At 43.1% G+C, this 19,670-nt stretch overlaps 1 protein-coding gene across 3 annotated transcripts in view; it reads right to left on the bottom strand.

Annotated features, from left to right (window-relative positions):
• PDE8B (phosphodiesterase 8B) overlaps positions 1 to 19,670 on the bottom strand; it is a 286,354-nt gene that overhangs the window by 77,777 nt on the left and 188,907 nt on the right. For all 3 annotated transcript variants that reach the window (XM_067731048.1, XM_067731046.1, XM_067731047.1), the window contains exons 8-10: positions 19,524 to 19,664; positions 17,903 to 17,991; positions 15,716 to 15,776 (exon numbers count right to left, since the gene is read on the bottom strand). In XM_067731048.1, coding sequence (XP_067587149.1) covers positions 15,716 to 15,776; positions 17,903 to 17,991; positions 19,524 to 19,664 — 291 coding nt within the window. The remainder of the gene's footprint in view (positions 1 to 15,715; positions 15,777 to 17,902; positions 17,992 to 19,523; positions 19,665 to 19,670) is intronic.

Here is a 19,670-nt window from a genome sequence, read left to right as displayed (position 1 = left end):
CCTCAACATAATATAGGCCATATATGACAAGCCCACAGCAAACATCATACTCAGTGGCGAGAAACTGAAAGCTTTTCCTCTATGACTGGAAACAAGACAAGGATGTCCACACTTGCCACTTTTATTCAACACACTACTGGAAGTTCAAGCCAGACAAATTAGCAAAGAAAAAGAAAAGTCATCAAATTGGAAAGAAAGAAGTAAAACGGTCTCCATTTTCAGATGACATGATCTTATATGTAGAAAAGCCTAAAAGATTTCTAACCTAATTTGTTAGGATAAACAAATTCAGTAAAGTTGAAGGATACAAAATCAATATACAAAATCAGTTGTGTTTCTGTACATTAATGATGAACTATCAGAAAGAGAAAAATTTAAAAATCCCATTTACTGTTGCATTAAAATACAAAGAAATAAATTAAACCAAGGAGTTAGAAGGCTTGTACCCTGAGAACTATAAAACACTGATGAATGAGATTGAGGAAGGCACAATTAAGTGGAAAGATATTCCATGCTCATGAACTGGAAGACTTAATACTGTTAAAATGTCCTTTGTACCCAAAGCAATCTACAGATTCGATGCGATCCCTATAAAATTCCAATGGCATTTTTCACAGAAATATAACAAACAATTCTAAAATTTGTATTGAACCACAAAAGACGCTGAGTAGCCAGAGAAACCTTGAGAAAGAAGAACAATGCTGGAGGCATCATGCTTCCTGATTTCAAACTGTATTACAAAGCTAGAGTATTCAAAACAGTATGGTATTGGCATAAAAACAGACACATAGATAAATGGAGCAGAAAGCCCAGAAATAAACCTATACATATATGGGCAATTTATGTACAACAAGGGATCCAAGAACACACAAGGGGGAAAAGATAGTCTCTTCAATAAATGGTACTGGAAAACTGGATAGTCACATACAAAAGAATGAAACTAGACCACTGTCTTACACCACACATAAAAATCAAATCAAAATAGATTAAATACTTGAACGTAAGATCTGAAATGACAGAATTCCTAAAAGAAAACATAGGGGACAAGCTCCTTGATCCTAGGAATGACGTTTTGAATTTGACACCAAAAGCAAAAGCAACAAGCAAAAAAAAAAAAAACAAGTGGAACTACGTCAAACTAAAAAGCTTCTGCATAGCAAAGGAAACCATCAACAAAATGAAAAGGCAACCTACTGAATGGGAGAAAATATTTGCAAATCATCATTCTGATAAGGGAGTTAATATCTACAAATACATAAAGAACTCATACAACTCAATAGCAAAAATCCCCCCCACAAAACCTGATTAAAAAATGAGCGGAAGATATGAATAGACATTTTTTCCAAAGAATACTCACAGATGGCCACCCAGTACACAAAGAGGTGCTCAACATCACTAATCATCAGGTAAATGCAAATCAAAACCACAACAAGATATCAACTCATACCTATTAGAATGGCTATTATCAAAACTACAAGAAATATCAAGTGTTGGCAAGGATGAAAAGGGAACCCTTGTGCACTGCTGGTGAGAGTGTAAACTGGTACAACCACTGTGGAAAACAGTATGGAGGCTCCTCAAAATATTAAAAATGGAACTATCATATGATCCAGCAATTCCACTTCTGAGTCTTTATCCAAAGGAAATGAAATCACGATCTTGAAAAGAGAGATGCACCCTCATGTTCACTGCAGCATTATTTACAATAGTCAAGACATAGAAGCAACCTATGTGTCCATTGATGAATGAATGGATAAAGAAAATGAGGTTTATATATACAATGGATTATTATTCAGCTATAAAAAAGGAAATCCTGCCATTTGCAATAACATGGACCTTGACGGTGTTTCATGATAGGTGAAATAAGTCAGAGAAAGACAAATACTATAAGATATCACTTATATGTGGAATCTAAAAACAAAAAACCCGAGCTCATAGATACAGAGAACATATTGGTGGTTGCCAGAGGTGGGGGATTGAGAGGTGGATGAAATGGGTGAAGGTGATCAAAAGATACAAGCTTTCAGTTATGAGATAAATAAGTCCTGGGGATGTATGTACAGCATGGTGACTATAATTAACAATACTGTATCGTGTACTTGAAAGGTGCTAAGATTATAGAGCTTAAATTTTCTCAGCAAAAGAAAAAAATATTTCTAACTGTGTCGAGATGGATGTTAACTAACTTACTGTGTTGATCACTTTGCAACGGACATGTATCAAATCACTATGCTGTACATTTAAAACGAATACTGTGTTCTATGTCAGTAATTCCTCAGTTTTAAAAAGTCTGAGCCAAAAATAATAAAAAGTCTGAGCCAACGCAGGTGAATTGTGATCTAGACTAAGTCACAAACGTGGATTTAAATTGTTTGATTTTTATCCATGTAAACCATGCCTTGCCTGAACATTTTTCCTACAATGAATTTCTCGGTTCAGAATTTTCCATGGGTTTATGATATTGTAGAAAGAATTTTAAGATGTGAGCAGCTAACAAATACGTAAATATTAAATTAAACAATGTTTGGAGGGGGAGGGGGTTCTCTGTTTTCACCACAATAATATTAAGAGCGCTTAAAATAATAAACTGTGTTTTACTAAAAAAAAAAAAAAAAAAAGTCCAGGGCTTCCCTGGTGGTGCAGTGGTTGAGAGTCCGCCTGCTGATGCAGGGGACGTGGGTTCGAGCCCCGGTCCGGGAGGATCCCACGTGCCGCGGAGCAGCTGGGCCCGTGAGCCATGGCCGCTGAGCCTGCGCGTCCGGAGCCTGTGCTCCGCAACGGGAGGGGCCACAACAGTGAGAGGCCCGCGTACCGCAAAAAAAAAAAAAAAAAAAAAAAGTCCGAATTTGTAGCATTTGCTGATTTCCTCGAGCTGATTTCCACCATGGCTCTTTGAAGCTACCAACATGTCACTGAACATGGGGGGTTGGGAAGATGCGTGTGCAGCACAACTTTATATTGTATTTCCACCATGCAGATAAAACAAATGTTAAGTAACCTCAACAGCATAGTTAACAGTAAAATGTAGTAACACGGTAAGTTGTAGATTTTGAGTCCTTATTACCTATTTAAAAATTTCTATAATTGCGTGCTTCTATAATTTAATTTTAATAATGCCTCACAAAACTCCAGAAAATTAAAGAGTCAGCTCTCAAGAGCCTGCAGCAGTTAGGAGGCTAGTGCAGGACAACCAGAGGCCGCCATGGGATGAAATGAAGTGGGACGGGGCTGGAGAAAAGGCCATGAAGTCAAGCGTTGTTAAGAAGACACAATCTTCAGAACTAAGTGGCTCTGAGGATGCAGGGGGATCAGGAAAGCAAGGTTGCTGAAGGTGGTTCCCAGGTTTGGGGGGCGCGGGGCGAGGTTGAGTGGAATGGGGGGTCCCATTAGCCAAGCCACGGATTTCCGCCGATATGGGGTAAAACGTGGTGACCTCATTCTCATCCACCCTTGTGTCTTCCACTGGGCCAAAGTGCTGGAAGGGAATTGCTGCTTAATGAATAGAGGAACGAATGCCCAGCTTACGCTGAGCATGTGTCCCAGCCTGAAAAGTTCTCAATGTGAACTGAATTAATGCCTTCTGAGGAGACAGACACCAACTGCTGCTTTGGAAAAAGAAAACTTTCCTATCAATTGCTAATTCCCATAAATTGCATAAAAATAGGTAAATAAGTAAAACTTTAACCTAAATCAGCTCTAAGGTAAGATAAAATCTTCTTGTGCTGAATTATTTTAAGTCTCCACAGTGAACAGAATATCTTTCAATAGTCTGAATGACACAAATCATACAAAAATACAACCTTTGGAATTTTAGTTAAATTTGGGGGGTGGGGAACTCCTCCTTCCCAAAGGCCAACATAGAATCTCCTCCTTAAATCCTAGTTGTCTTAAACGTGTCAGAGATAAAGAGCTAACGTTAATTTTTAAGAAACCACTCAGCTATGTCTGTTTACCGTTCATCAGCAAACCTATTTTACTTTTCTTAAGTCAAACGAATTTTTCTTCACGTTTAGGCCTCTCGTCCTGAGGCTCACCTGAGTGGGGCCTCGCCATCGGGGCAGCCTGTTACAGGTGAGCAGGCAGGAAAGGTTTCACACAGAGGGAAACGTGATTTCCGGCTCAGGACTTTGAGTGCCTTCCCCTCTGTTTTTCCCATTCTCTGCCTCCTAGCTGTCCCCACCACAGGTCAGGTGTCTTATAAATACCTACACCGTGGCGGAGAGAACAGGAGAAGAGACCAGCCGGGACAGAAGAACCCCACCCCCGTGCAGGGCAGACAACCCCAGGTCTGCTGCCCCGCTAGCCACGAGCCGCAGAGCACGTGTGTCTACCTGAAACGAGTCAGCCTCCTTTCCCACGGGGCTCAGGGTAGGTACACGCGCCCAGAATGTTCTCAGTCAGTCCCCTCCCTTGTCGGCTAGGTGGCTCTCTCAGCTTCAGACGTGTGGGGTCTCATGAAGTTTGTCGTGCCCAGCTACAACGGCTGCCAGCAGCGCCAGGCCTGCGGTCGCCTCTCTCTCCTGTGAGCCGAGACTTTCTCACACATGTAATCGCATCGCTGAATTCTCAGCATGCGGGCCTGTTCCCTGCTGGGACCTCCTAGTTGTCTTACGCTCAGACACCCCGCAGGTACTCCATTCCCATCTGCTCGGGGTTTGGCTGTTCAAACATGGTTTCTCAGGAAAAATTGTGGTTTTGCAATATTGGAGCCCTTTCTTTAAATAGCTCCGTGTAAATATGTACTAAAGCTAAATGGAAAAATGTTTACTTAGTGGTTTTACCAAATCTATCAACAAATATTTGGGGCACCTACTGTGAGTAAGGTACATATGTACAAACTCAGTACCGTGATAGTACACTGATTAGATAAAATACATCTCTAAACATGAACAGCCACTTTCAGTGCAAACTGAAGTCATGTTTTCAGTGGCAGTGTCCTTTTTCTCCCACTTCAGGAAGTCACACTTGGATGTGCGCCTTGGGAGAACACAGCAAATACTCTGCAATGGCATGTGATATGTATATTGGCTACATACAGATGAAAACTCTACATGTAATAATAATTTGGGACTAGACAGAGCTGTATCTTTGATTTCTTATGCCTTCCAAAGGTTACTGTATTAGGGAATAAAAATTAGCTTTCAAAATATTTTCCTGTTATCTACTGGGTACACACAGTGGCCGGAAGTGAGAACTTACCCAAAGCAGCATAAGATTAACAGTGGAATGGACGATGCAGAAAAACAGTGTCACCGTCACCTTCACTGGTGGGGAGAGAGATGGCGGGCAGGCTTGGGGAGATTCTTGGAGGGAAAAGAAGCTGGACTGAGTCCTGAAGGACGAGGAAGCTGCAAAGGGTCTACATTATTCAAAAACATGCGACATAGATAATCTAGACAATAATCATTTTAAGATGACATATATTACATATTTGGGGGGGAGAAATGGGCTAGACCATCTTCCCAACGACTCTGTAATTATGTGTACTTATGGGCAGGAGAAGCATATCTCTGAGCACATTTGGATCATTTGATATATTTTCCATGTAATGCAATATTAAGTAAAAGTGAGGATAAAATTGACACGCTAACAAAATCCAAGTTGAATTAGTTAGATGCTGAGGTTCTAGATAGACCAGAAACCTGCAGAATGTATTTTTAGGATGCAGAATTATAATGGTGTTAGAAATACAAAGTGGCATCAGTAATAAATGTATTGAGGCTACAGAAAAAATTCTCCCCACCTTGTTTCTATGGATACTTTTTATATGTTAACACAAGAAATAAAAAAACAAAACGAAACAAAACCCCCATGGGACACATCTCAAATATTGGGAATTTAGGATACACTGAAAACTTGTTTTTATCACCAGGGATCAGCAATGAAAAGAAACCAGCAAGTGATTCTACCCATCTTTCTCTCCTGGTTGCCTGCAACAGCCATGCTCTTCCTGTTTTACCGAGAATGCAGTGGGATGAGGCTCTCTGAGCATTAAGGCCCCTATTCTGTGCACGCTGGGGGGAGGCCCCCAAATCATGAAGAGGGCTATCAGCCAAGCCACCTGCTGGGAAGGAAAAGATGAGGGTGAGCTGACCCTGGCAAACGTGGGGAGAGTCGAGGCCTAGGGGCAACGAGGGGCGAGACTCACCCAAGAGAAGGCCGGTCTGGGGTGGGACTGCAAGGGCCACAGGGGCAGTGGGTGGGAGGGCGTGGTACCCAGAGCTCCCACTGTCCACCCGATAGCTCTAGAAAGTGACAGCTAACTTTCTGCTGTCAGCTGGAGAACTAATGGAAGGCGCCCCCCACACCTCCCTGAACAAAAATGGTCCCTGAACGTCTGCTTAAGCACCCATCATGGAAGAGGAAAGCACTCCTAGGGGCCTGGGTTACAGCCTCCTCTCCTGGGAGGCTCAGTAAGTCTGCAGCCGACTCACTGACAGAAGCTAGACTGTGTGTGTAGCTCTTTGAGCCCCTCTATCGCCTGCGAAAGGGCGCAAAGAGCTGGATTCGGGGTAAGATTTGGCCTGGAAGGCAAGGGCTAGACCCCCAACAGAAATAATGTGAGAGCCACAAATGCAAGCCACATACGTAATTTTAAGTATTCTAGTAGCTGCATTAAGGTGACAAGAAACAGGTGAAATTAATATTTTAAGTACAATATGTGTGAGACGTTATCATTTCAACATGTTATCAACATGGGACTTAGATATTTTTAATAAGCTAATTTACATTCTTTTTCATACTAAGTCTCTGAAATCTAGCACGTGGTTCACACTTGGAGCACATCGCCATTTGTTGAGCCACATTTCCATCTGGGACGTGCAGGTCCAGGGCACAAGCTGGGCATGCCTGGGGCAGAGCTGGGGGTCCTCTGCAACATAACATTCTGAGCAGCCTGGGTCAGGGGCCTCATGCTCAGGAGGGGAAAGCTGGAGGGCCAGAAGTGAAAACAAGCATTCCTGACTATATTAAACCAGGAACAGCCTCTGCTCATGAACCAATATTCCAAATTCACATTATCAGGGTCTTGAAGTCATTCATCTTATCCAGTATCTCGTAAACTTCAGAGTGAATTAGAAGCACCTGGAAGGCTTATTAAAACAGACTGCCCAGGACCACCCCCCAAATTTCTGATTCTGTAGTCTGATTTTGTAATTCTAACAAATTCCTGGGGCCCCTGCTGCTCCAGGGAGCCACACTTGGAGAACCACTGATCTAGTCTAACCTCTGGCCAATGAGTGACCTCCCTAGACAGCTTTTCCCACTGAAAGCTCACTCTACTGCTATTTGATTACCTCCCGTGGTGGTGAACTCACTACCTGATAAGGCTACAAACTTTGGTCAATTCTAATAATTCTTTCCTATATTGAGCCTAATCGGATCCCTTAAAACTTTCCACTGCTTTTGCCTTCAGGACCCAGTCCCTCCTTCCCTACTTGAAGCCTTCACAAAACTAAAGACCTGTTCCTTCCCCTTTCTTATTCCCTGACACTCTATGTCCTTGTATCTTGTTTTAGGCACTTCTGACAGGTTTTGTCTTAAGCATTATTATTACAGTAAAGTTCTATTTTTCCCTAATCTTTACAACAATTTCAAGATTAAATAGTTTACTATAAAACAAAATACAGTCATTCCTTGTTATTCTAGGGTGGTTCTAGGACCACCCTCCTAGTTGTCCTCTGCTCTCATGGATATCAAAATCCACGCACACTCAAGTCCCTTGTATAAAATGGCATAGTAGTATGAACCCTAAAAAGCTTATCTCAAAGCAAAGTTTCATTACTGCAAATTTGGCCAACTCAGCCCCTATTTCTGCCTCTTCTATCCCCAAATAAGTTACAAGCGTGAAACTGCTTTTAAAGCAGTGACTTCCAAATGCCTGTCCCCATACTAATGTCAGGCTGTGACGACGCTTACGTAGGTTTTCACTGATAGAAACAAGGTTTCAACTAAGGCAAACTGATTCATGTTAAATAGCTATTCTTCATTCAGAGATTACGTCCTTCCTATTTCTCAGGGCTGAAACAACCTTCCTGTCATGAGGGTGAGGTGGTGGTCAATGAAATTCCAAAGACAGGAACCCCTGTTGTCTAGCTCTGGAAAGCCCTGTGCAAAATCCAGGTCAGATTCGTCTCAGTCTGCTCTCAACCAGCTTTTGTCCTGGAACGCTGATTAGTCAGAAAGCAGACCACTTCCTCTGAGCCTGGCTATGACCTTCTCCTGCTATAGCCCCATTGACCAAGGGAATATTTTCGGGAGCTGCTCATTGGGTGGGCTGTGCTTCCTGACTTCACAAGAGAACGACTTCCTCTTACTGGACACGAGACACGTGCATCTCCCTGAGGCTTCTCCGTGGCCTGTGTGTCACCCCCCACCCCCCCACCATGAGAACAGAGACCAGATGATACAGTACGATGGACACCACCAGCTGCAACCCCACACTCGCTCCAGGGCTCCAAGCCTGCCACTGGCTGCTGGCTTTTGAGAGTGCTGTGCTCCCCATATTCTAATGGCCAAGGCTTGGAGAAGTGAGAATGGGGGCCGTACTGCAACTGGGCTGGGGACGGACACTATGGGGGTGGCAGTGGGGAGATCCCCTCTCCTTGGACCAGGCCAGCTTAGGAGGAGCTGGTTTAAAGCTGGGATCCTGGAAGCCTCCTTCCCCTATGTGAGTCCAACTCCTGGACCGTGCTTGCAGATGTCTGAAATTCGAGTTTCAGCCATGCGTTTGGATTTCGACCTGGACCTCGTGAAAAGGCAAAGCCTCAGGGGAACTAAGTTCTCACACTGGTATAAAGGGGTTGTGACAGGCTCTGAACCAGGGTGCGGGGGACGCCAGGAAGGCAAAGGGTGTTCAAAGAAGTATGTGCATGCATGGAGGCGGGGGAGGCCTTCCAGAGGGCGGGGCAGATGGTCTCTGACCTAAGAAAGTGGGAAATTCAAGAAAGAAAATTATCTTTTAGAAATGAGGTTGGCAAATTTTTTCTGTAAAGGGCCAGAGAGTACATATTTTAGGCTTTGCTGGCCACATGGTCTCTGTTGTATGGGCTCAACCCTGCTGTTGTAGAATGAAAGCAGCCTCAGGCGCTACGTAAAAAAGAATGTGGCTGTGAGCCAATAAAACTTTATTTACAAAAACAGACCACATTTGGCCTGTAGGTTGTAGCTTGTTGCCCTTTGTCCTAGATGACACCTAAAAAAATCCTAGCCAGCCTCCTTCAGTCCTGCGTTCTGTGCTTCTGCAGCACCTGTCTCACACCTCCCAACACTGTGCTCTAGAAATGTGTCCTGTTTATTTGTCTGTGGCCCCATAGCTTCTGGGGCAGAGACTTCGTGTCCCTGGCGCCAGCACAGAACAGGTGTTTAATGCATATCTGGGGAGAAAATGTGTGAGTGCTGCAGGGGGTGACAGTGTTTACAGCAGACTAACCTCGCAGGGCATTTCCAGCCTTTTGGCAAAAAGCTACAGGGTTCACAGAGGAAAAAAGACCTTTGCTGATGAAAAGCACCACCAGCAGACAGCAGCCTGGCTTCCAATTTCATTCCTTGTTAAAATGCAAACCCATGGGTGGATTTTGACTTCAGGGCTAAACCCCAAAGCCGCGCCACTACAACCACCTGCAGACGGGCTGCTCCCACCCTCTAGGGAGCGCTTCCCATCACAGACCCATCACCATTCACTTCAGCCTCCTTTAATGAGAAGGAAAAACAGTGTGTCTGGCCAGAGATATAAAAATTCTTTGTTATTGGAAAATCTAAGTGTCTCTCTAGGCCAGTGCAGCACGATTAGGTGACGTCAATGGCTCAGGATATCTGAGCTCTGCATTTCCACCCTTCTCAGAACAGCAGCTAATTTATGGCAATAAAAACATTTCTATTTAGAGCCCCAGAAAAGAGGAGGTGGCCCCTCTTCTTCTGCATCCCTGAGTCCTGTACTAAGGACTTGCCCACTCTCCCTGTGAAGCAGGAAGAGTGTACAGGTGGCAGGAGGCCAGGACCGAGACATTCAAGTCCACTCCAGCTCACAAACAGCTTGAGGGCCTACTACGCACCAGGCAGCATGGGCACACAAAGACAAGCACAGCCCAGGGACCCTGCTGGAGAGGAGAGGGCAGTGAGGCACACAAGTAGCCATCACGACGGTGGGCGTGATACACAGCAAAGAAGGTACTTTGGAGGCTCGAGGAGGGAGATGGAACTTGATGTTTCTTGGGCTGGACCATGGAGGGCTGCTAGAATTGGGGCACATGGAGCTGCAGGGAAATGGTGACAGGAGACGGGGTCCATTCACTAAACAGCAAAGCGGGGCAGGAGGAGGAGGAAGGCTAGGCTGGTGGGGGAGGCTCTGCTTGGTTTTGGACGTGGACTATACTCGACTCATTTCTGGATGGGCGTGAACAAGCCCAAGTGGGCCTGGGTCCTGCATTGTGGCTTCACAGCTCATAGCAGTTGGTTTGCACTGCTTGGGTTCACTAGTTTGTCTCTAAAAAGCCATCAGAATGTCATGTGATTCTCCCGCTACCCATGTCACCTCTCACATGGACTTTATTCTTCCTCCTGTGATGTCTAAACTTTGCTGTTGGGAGAATTTTTTTCCTGTGAAAGTCAGTTCCCCTCCTTTCCCAGAGGTCTCCAAGGACTTGCCTCTCTGCATGAGTTTATGTTATTAAGTGAAAATTTCCTGATTCCAGACGAAACACTCAGTGCTGAAGGAGGCGTTTTATGTTGAACTAAATCTTACAAAAAAGTACATGATTCCTTTTGCTATTCTAGAATATTTTTCCAATATTCTTAAGAAAGAAGAACAAAGCTGGAGGTATCACACTCCCCAATTTCAAACTATGTTACAAATCTATAGTAATCAAGACAGTATGGTATTGGCATAAAAACAGACACATATTTATCTGCATAGATAGTTCAATGTATCTAATGATGTAGATCAATAGAGAGTCCAGACATAAACTCACATATATATGGTCAATTAATTTATGACAAAGGAGCCAAGAATATGTAAGGTGGAAAGAATAGTTTCTTCAGTAAATGGTGTTGGATTAAATAGCTACATGGAGGGTTTCCCTGGAGGTGCAGTGGTTGGGAGTCCACCTACCAATGCAGAGGACACAGGTTCCATCCTTGGTCCGGGAAGAACCCACATGCCGCAGAGCAACTAAGCCCGTGTGCCACAACTACTGATCCTGCACTCTAGAGCCTGCAAGTCACAACTACTGAGCCCACGGGCCACAACTACTGAAGCCTGCACGCCTAGAGCCCGTACTCCGCAACAAGAGAAGCCACCGCAATGAGAAGCCCGCGCACCACAACAAAGAGTAGCCCCCACTCGCCGCAACTACTGCAACTAGAGAAAGCCCGTGTGCAGCAACGAAGACCTGATGCAGCCAAAAATAAATAAATTAAAAAAAAATAGCCACATGGAAAAGAATGATACTGGATCACTATCTTACACTATACACAAAAATCTACTCAAAATGGATTAAAGTCTTGAACTTAAAATCTGAAATCATGAAATTCCTAGAAGAAACCATAGGGGATAAGCTCCTTGATGTTGGTCTTGCAGTGATTTTCTGACACCAGAAGCAAAGGCAAAGAAACCAAATATAAACAACTGGGACTACATAAAACTAAAATGCTTTGCATAGCAAAGAAAACCACCAACAAAATGAAAGGATATCCTACCAAATAGGAGAAAATATTTGCCTATCATATGTCTGATAAGGGAGTTAGCATCTAAAAAAATATAAAGAACTCATACAACTCAACAGCAAAAAAAACAAACAATAAAAAAATGGGTGGAGGATCTAAATAGATAGTTTTCTAAAGAAGACAAACAGATGGCCAACAGGTATACAAATAGGTGTTCAACATCACTAGTTTTCAGGGAAATACAAATCAAAACCACAGTGAGATATAAACTCACACCTGTTAACATGGCTATTATCAAAAAGTAAAAAAATAACAAGTGTTGTCAAGGATGTAGACAAAAGGGAACCCTTGTGCACTGTTGGTGGGAATGTAAACTGGTGCAGCCACTATGGGAAACAGCATGGAAGTTCTTCAAAAAGTTAAAAATGGAACTACCATATGATCCAGAAATTCCACTTTTGGGTATTTATCGAAAGGAAATAAAATCACTCACTCTAAAATATATATGCAACCCCATACTCACTGCAGCATTATTTACAATAGCCAAGACATGGAAACAACCATGGATGGTTGAATGGATAAAGAAAATGTGGTATATACACATACAATGAAATATTATTTAGCCATAAGAAAGAAGGAAATCTTGCCATTTGCAACAACATGGATGGCCCTTGAGGACATTACGGTAAGTGAAATAAATCAGATAGAGAAAGGCAAATACCATATGTTATCACTAATATGTGGAATCTAAAAAAACCCTCAAACTCATAACACAGACAACAGATCGGTGGTTGCCAGAGGTGGGGGTGGGGGGATTAGGTAAAAGGGATGCAGGAGACTTCCCTGGTGGCGCAGTGGTTAAGAATCCGCTTGCCAACGCAGGGGACACGGGTTCGAGCCCTGGTCCGGGAAGATCCCACATGCCGTGGAGCAACTAAGCCCGTGCGCCACAACTGCTAAGCCTGCGCTCTAGAGCCTGCGAGCCACAACTACTGAAGCCCGCATGCCTAGAGCCCATGCTCTGCAACAAGAGAAGCCACCACAATGAGAAACCCACGCACCGCAACAAAGAGTAGCCCCCGCTCGCCACGACTAGAGAAAGCCCGCGCACAGCAACAAAGACCCAAGGCAGCCAAAAATAAATAAATAAATAAATTAATTAATTTTAAAAACGGGATGCAGGAGGTCAAAAAGTACAAACTTCCAGTTATAATGAATAAGTCCTGAGGATGTACTGTACAGCATGGACTATAGTCAATAATGCTATGCTGCATATTTGAAATTTGCTAAGAGTAGATATTAAAAGTTCTCAAAAAAAAATTTGTAACTACATATGGTGATGGATGTTAACTAGACTTACCGTGGTGATCATTTCACAGTCTATACAAATACTGAGTCATTATTTTTTAAAAAAGCAGATGGACATGGATACCTTCGATGGGCTGAGGCACCAGCTGGAAGCTCACTGCACTGAGTCTCCTCCCCTCTGGAGCTGCCTTCTCACTGGGAGGAGCCCAGGCATCTTGGGTCTGCCATGCCCCAGCTTACTTCCTTGCCTGGCCAGGCTTCCTCCTGATCCCACACCACTTCCCAAGCCTCTGACATGTTACACTAAAATGGATTATGCCCTGAAGCCCTTCATGTCCCTGAGAGACACTGTCCCTTCTTTTAAAATCTTCATCTAAGTCAAAGGCCATGTTTGATATTCAAAAATAGATCACTGGAGGTACACACACACACACACACACACACACACACACACACACAATGGAATACTACTCAGCCATAAGAAAGAATGACATTTTGCCATTTGCAACAACATGGATGGACTTGGAGGGTATCATGCTCAGTGAAATAAGTCAGACAGAGAAAGACTCTATGATATCACTTATATGTGGAATCTAAAAAATAAAACAAATGAATGAACAAAAAAGAAACAGATTCAGATATAGAGAACTAGTGGTTACCAGAGGGGAGAGGGAAAGGGGGAGAGGAAAAATTGGGTAGGGAATTAAGAGGTGTAAACTACTATGTCTAAAATGAATAAGCTACACAGATATATAGTATAACACAGGGAATATAGACAATATTTTATAATAACTATAAATGGACTATAACCTTTAAAAATTGCGAATAACTATGTTGCACTTCTGAAACATATAATATAGCACATCAATAATACCTAAATAAAATAAATAGATTTGTATTAAAAATAGATCATTGGTAATTATGTTTGTTGAATACTTTTTAATCAACAAACTTTACAGCATGAAGTGACAATACACACAATCCAGTACTAAAGTATAAACCAAAAAGAAAAAATATCACAGATCCTTTTTGATCCACCTCCTAGAGAAATGGAAATAAAAATAAACAAATGGGACCTAATGAAACTTAAAAGCTTTTGCACAGCAAAGGAAACCATAAACAAGACGAAAAGACAACCCTCAGAATGGGAGAAAACATTTGCAAACGAATCAACGGACAAAGGATTAATCTCCAAAATATATAAGCAGCTCATGCAGCTCAATATCAAAAAGACAAACAACCCAATCCAAAAATGGGCAGAAGACCTAAACAGACATTTCTCCAAAGAAGATATACAGATTGCCAACAAACACATGAAAGGATGCTCAACATCACTAATCATTAGAGAAATGCAAATCAAGACTACAATGAGGTATCACCTCACACTGGTCAGAATGGCCATCATCAAAAAATCTACAAACAATAAATGCTGGAGAAGGTGTGGAGAAAAGGGAACCCTCTTGCACTATTGGTGGGAATGTAAATTGATACAGCCACTATGGAGAACAGTATGGAGGTTCCTTAAAAAACTAAAAATAGAACTACCATGTGACCCAGCAATCCCACTACTGGGCATATATCCCGAGAAAACCATAATTCAAAGAGTCATGTATCACAATGTTAACTGAGGCACTATTTACAATAGCCAGGACATGGAAGCAACCTAAGTGTCCATCGACAGATGAATGGATAAAGGAGATGTGGCACATATATACAATGAAATATTATTCAGCCTTAAAAAGAAACGAAATTGAGTTATTTGTAGTGAGGTAGTTGGACCTAGAGTCTGTCATACAGAGTGAAGTAAGTCAGAAAGAGAAAAACAAATACTGTATGCTAACACACATATATGGAATCAGAAAAAAAAAAGGTTCTGATGAACCTAGGTGCAGGACTGGAATAAAGACACAGACGTAGATAATGGACTTGAGGACATGGGGAGGGGGAAGGGGAATCTGGGATGAAGTGAGAGAGTAGCATTGACATATATACACTACCAAATGTAAAATAGATAGCTAGTGGGAAGCAGCTGCAGAGCACAGGGAGATCAGCTTTGTGACCACCTAGAGGGGTGGGATAGGGAGGGTGGGAGGGAGACGCAAGAGAGAGGGGATATGGAGATATATGTATACATTTAGCTGATTCACTTTGTCATACAGCAGAAACTAACAACATTGTAAAGCAATTATACTCCAATAAGGATGTGAAAAAAAAAAAGAAAAATATCAATACCGTTGTTCTCTGTGATAAAACTACCTAAAAAAGTTCTTAAATACAGCAACTTACTAAAATTCTGTTACTTCAGAAAACACTCAAATATATTGTTCTACATGATATAATGGTTTAAAAAAATCATAGTACTAATTATAAATGATTTTTGTTTTTGACATGAATTTATAGGGGTGAAATGCTCAAATGCACATATAATTTTCACTTAAGAAATTAAGGTAGCAAATTAGAACATTTTTTATTTGGAGGAAAAATTTTATGCTCTCATAAAATATATTGGTCCTGAGCTGCACAGTCACAAGCTAAATCATAACTGACATGCGTTACTAATAAAGTGTATAGGCTCGCTGGGGAATTTTTTCTTTTACTATTTGTCTAAGGGCCTAATTTTGCCATAAAGCTTCTTAATTGGCAACTACAGTAAGATACGGAGAAAGACAAGTAGAGAACCGTGGTGAGAATGTAACGAACGCATGGTCAAGCCGACAGAGTAAATGAAGCAAACTCAATACCATACCTGCTTATTTTTGTCAGTGGTACAACACAGTTTCTTGAGGGAGACAAAATGCCTAATTTTCCTAATAACATAAATAATCAGTTATTAGTGAGTCAGATATGAGATGATTCAACAAATTAGCAAATGAAAATGTCAACAGAATCTTCTTCAAGTAAAACTCCAGGGTCCATTCTAGGGCAGATTTTAAATTCTGACAAAACACAGTCTATAAAAGATGCATTTTTTTTTCACACACAGCCCACACATGCCTTCAGAAACTGGGCTTCCCTTTTAATCACAGCTGGCTCAGAAACACTTTCCTAATGGGTACTTCATTTTCTAACCAACTCCTGAGGCCTGGCTCCTAGATAGCATCAGTGACAGGATGAAATGCTACTCCAGACTTTAAGTTAAAATGGGATTTAATTCTGCTGACACTAATACTTTTACAGCTTATATAGAAGGCAAAGACTCATTTGGACAATGACCAAAGTTCATGGTTGTTGTTTTTACATTTAATATTCCACATTCTTTCACAGCCCGGTCATCATAAATGATGGCATTTTTCAGGCACAGAAAAACCCTCTTGTTTTAAGATCATGGACAGAATCCCCAAACAGCCTGTGGTGTTGCTCATTACCACAAGGACACCAGGGAAAGACAACAGGTGCCTTAGTCCTGCACAACGATCAGCTCAAGGTAGATTTTCTACTGAGTGAAGTTGGAATTACAGAGGACTATGTTAGATTTTATAGTAATGAGTCTCTTCTCTCTGTGTCTCTGCTTCTGTCTCTCTGTCTCTGTCTGTCTTCCTCTTTGGTTCAGTTTTCTCTGGAGGACTCTGAAGAGTCCTGGTTATTCTGTAGTGAGCATCACTAAATAGGAAGAGGTAAAATTTTCCTACTTTTAGTTAAGAATTTCCTTTGACAGCTCACTGGGGGAAAATATTGGGGGAAAAAATAACACTGTCTCTGGGCTCTAGAACTTCTTGCTCTTATCTGTCACATCAGAAAAATCAGAAAAACTCATTCTGACAGAAATAACCAAACAATAACTCGGTCTCCTCCACCTTGTTACCTAATAATTCTGGTCACACACACACACAGTGAATCCTAGCTTGAGAAGACGGTCTAAGGATGATGGTTGGAAACGATAATGTGATGGCCATCGTGGCCTCAGAGCTCTGACCGCTGGTGGAAACGGCCACACGGAAGCCTGTGCGCTCAGGAGGGTTTTGGGGGCCTTTCTCTGTGCGCTCGAAACCCCTGGTCAGGGCTACCAGCGTCCCCACCATGCGGAGTGAAGCAAAGTAGCAGGAAACATGAGACAGTGGATTCTGAACGGAGGGGGGAACAATTTTGAAACTAACAAATAAGTAAAATTGGAGCGGAAACAACCTACAGACACTTTGCTGACTACAGAACGTTTTCTAACCACACAATAAGAGTCACAGACAGGGCTCTCTTTGCTGGTTATTCGCACCATAACTGCTCCTTTTCTATTTCCAAAACATCACCCAACAGCGTGTGTCCCTTGTGAACCTGTACCATGACGCTGGCTGGTTGACCTTCAGGCTTGTTTACGAAGGCTCCTCAGTGATGTACTGTTAGGGGGTCCTGTCTGGCTCCATAAACCTTCTCACAAAATGTAACTGGGAGAAGGAAATGGAATTGAGCATTTTCCTTATCTCTTTGCAAATGAACAGGCTCCTCTGGTAACCTGAGATTCACATGGAATCAGATGTCTCAGCTTCTGGACAGACACCTTTTTCTCCTAACCATGACCCCCAGGGTTCTGTCTTCCCTGTGGAACAAGCCCCGAGGACTGGAGAGAATCATCACAGAGCCGGTGCCTCAAGGAGAGAAGCTCGGCTCCCAGGTGGGGCTGAGGCAGCGAGCCCTGCTGTTCTGTGGTCTTTGTGATGACAGGGAAAGGCCTAGAAACTGAGCTCCTTGCGGCGTGGGGACAGTGGACCCCCAGACCATCAGGAGGAAGTGGACAGTCGGAGCGATGCTTCATAGAGCCCACAAGCAGAAGTAGAGCCTGTGTTGTTTTGGGGCTGCTGCCGGCCACACGGAGGTGTCCTCGGCAGGTACTACGTACAGACCCAATCCTACTATTTGTGGGTCTAACACACTTGCATTTCCATATACAAACCCAACACCCACAGAGGCCCCTCAAAACAAGAGTTTAAGAGTTGGCGCTCACCCTCCTTGGCCAATCACTGGAGTGATCTTCACATGCTGTTGGATGCTGTCGCCGGATTTCCGTCTGGCATAGTAAACCCCCTGCCACTCCTACATAAAGAGAGCTCTTAAAATCCTTCTGTCCAGGCATTCGGTGGCTCCTACAGAGGGTCTCATCAAGTTCAGCCATGAAGTTCCCACATACTTTTGTTACATTCCACAAAATACTGCTCCAGAGTTGCACCCACCACGACGGTGACTACGTAAGGCTCATGGTCACAGTGCATGGAGCCCACCAGAGCAATGAGCCCACCACCAGGGGCTGCCCCTCCTGGTTCTGGGACACTTGAGCAGTGGATGCCATTCCTGCTCTCAGCCCTGTGGGTGTAGGGGCACCAGGTCAAGGGGTTCTTCTGAGGTCTTTCTCGAGATCTTTACAACAACCTGTGAGCTTGATATTATCACCCTTCATTTGCAGATAGGTAAACAGAGGCTCAGAGATGCTGACTAATGTGCCCACGTGAGAAAGTGAAAAATGTGGTTATAAATTTATCTCTTAACTTTCCTTGAAGCCCATCATCCTTCTACTATCCTATCGGGCCTCCAGCCAAGCCTTCTCTGGGCTTAATCTGGCTCCTGGCAGTTTCCATGGATGGGGAGTGTGAAGACTTGCTGTGGCCCGACCCTGAGGAGCCGGCTAGGATAAAGAGCCCGGTGACCTCAAGGCGGGGGGCCTGTGGCACCTCCACTATTTCTGGGAGGAAGTGGTTGAATTAGACCTGAGACTCTTTGCAGCCTTTTTCTGCCCGCACACTCACAAAGGATGGCTAACTGGTATGCATGTTGGGGTCACTAGATGTGTGGCAGTACTCTCCAGGCAGAATTTTTGGAGGACTTAACAATGTCCTGTTTCCTTTTCAGTCTCACTGCCCCAATGTTCTTTTCTTTTACTAATTTTGGCCATGATATATAAGCCAAACATTTTATTTCTATAAAATGGTCCCCCATTAAATAAATACAATGCTTATCTAACTACTTCACATCAGAGAAAGCATCTGAATGATTAAAAGAAAGGCAGTTCCAGCTATGAGAGCAATGCTCCTCTGGAAAGGAAGGCTTGTGGAGAGATGCCCACTGCACCTGCACTACTGCCTTCATCTGCTGGGATGCAGTGGAGGTCGCTGGACAAACTGAACTGTGATGGGTAAAGAGAGCAGAAAAAGGAAAACTGACCGAAAACTGGGCCTGTAAGACACGTAAATACTGATATTAAATGCTCTTGGTCCCCCAAACACTGGATAAACTAAAAAATATAGAACAGCTCTCCTCAGAGATAGGTATGAAATTCCAGCCATGACAGGTGAGATTCATTCATGTGAAGGAAGAAACTTCCTTACACAAGATCACCAGATTCTATACCATCAGGATAAGCACGAGGTTCGCTTGCTATCCAAAATTAACTCAAAAGTTAACTCATCTTGCAAACATAAAGGATTTTTCACTTAATTGCAACGTTATTAAAGAAGCCAACGTTAAAGACATGACATAAAAACTCACAGAAGAAAAAATGCATTGGGGAAGGGTTTGTGGACTGCTTCGGTTTCACCCACCTTGCCCTTCTCTCTCTCTCTCTATTTTTTTACCTTGCCCTTCTTGATGCAGGTGTTGATGGTGTCAAGAAGGTCCGCCCGGTTCTTGTCACTTTTGGGCAGCTCGGCGAGTTCTTTCCCCAGGAGCTCACCTTTGTGGTAGCCCATCATCCTTTCGAAGGCTGGGTTGACATACTGTGA

The sequence above is a fragment of the Pseudorca crassidens genome, chromosome 3 (genome assembly GCF_039906515.1).
Source record: "Pseudorca crassidens isolate mPseCra1 chromosome 3, mPseCra1.hap1, whole genome shotgun sequence".
Classification (NCBI taxonomy): Eukaryota; Metazoa; Chordata; class Mammalia; order Artiodactyla; family Delphinidae; genus Pseudorca; species Pseudorca crassidens.
This window is presented reverse-complemented; position numbering and strand designations above follow the sequence as displayed.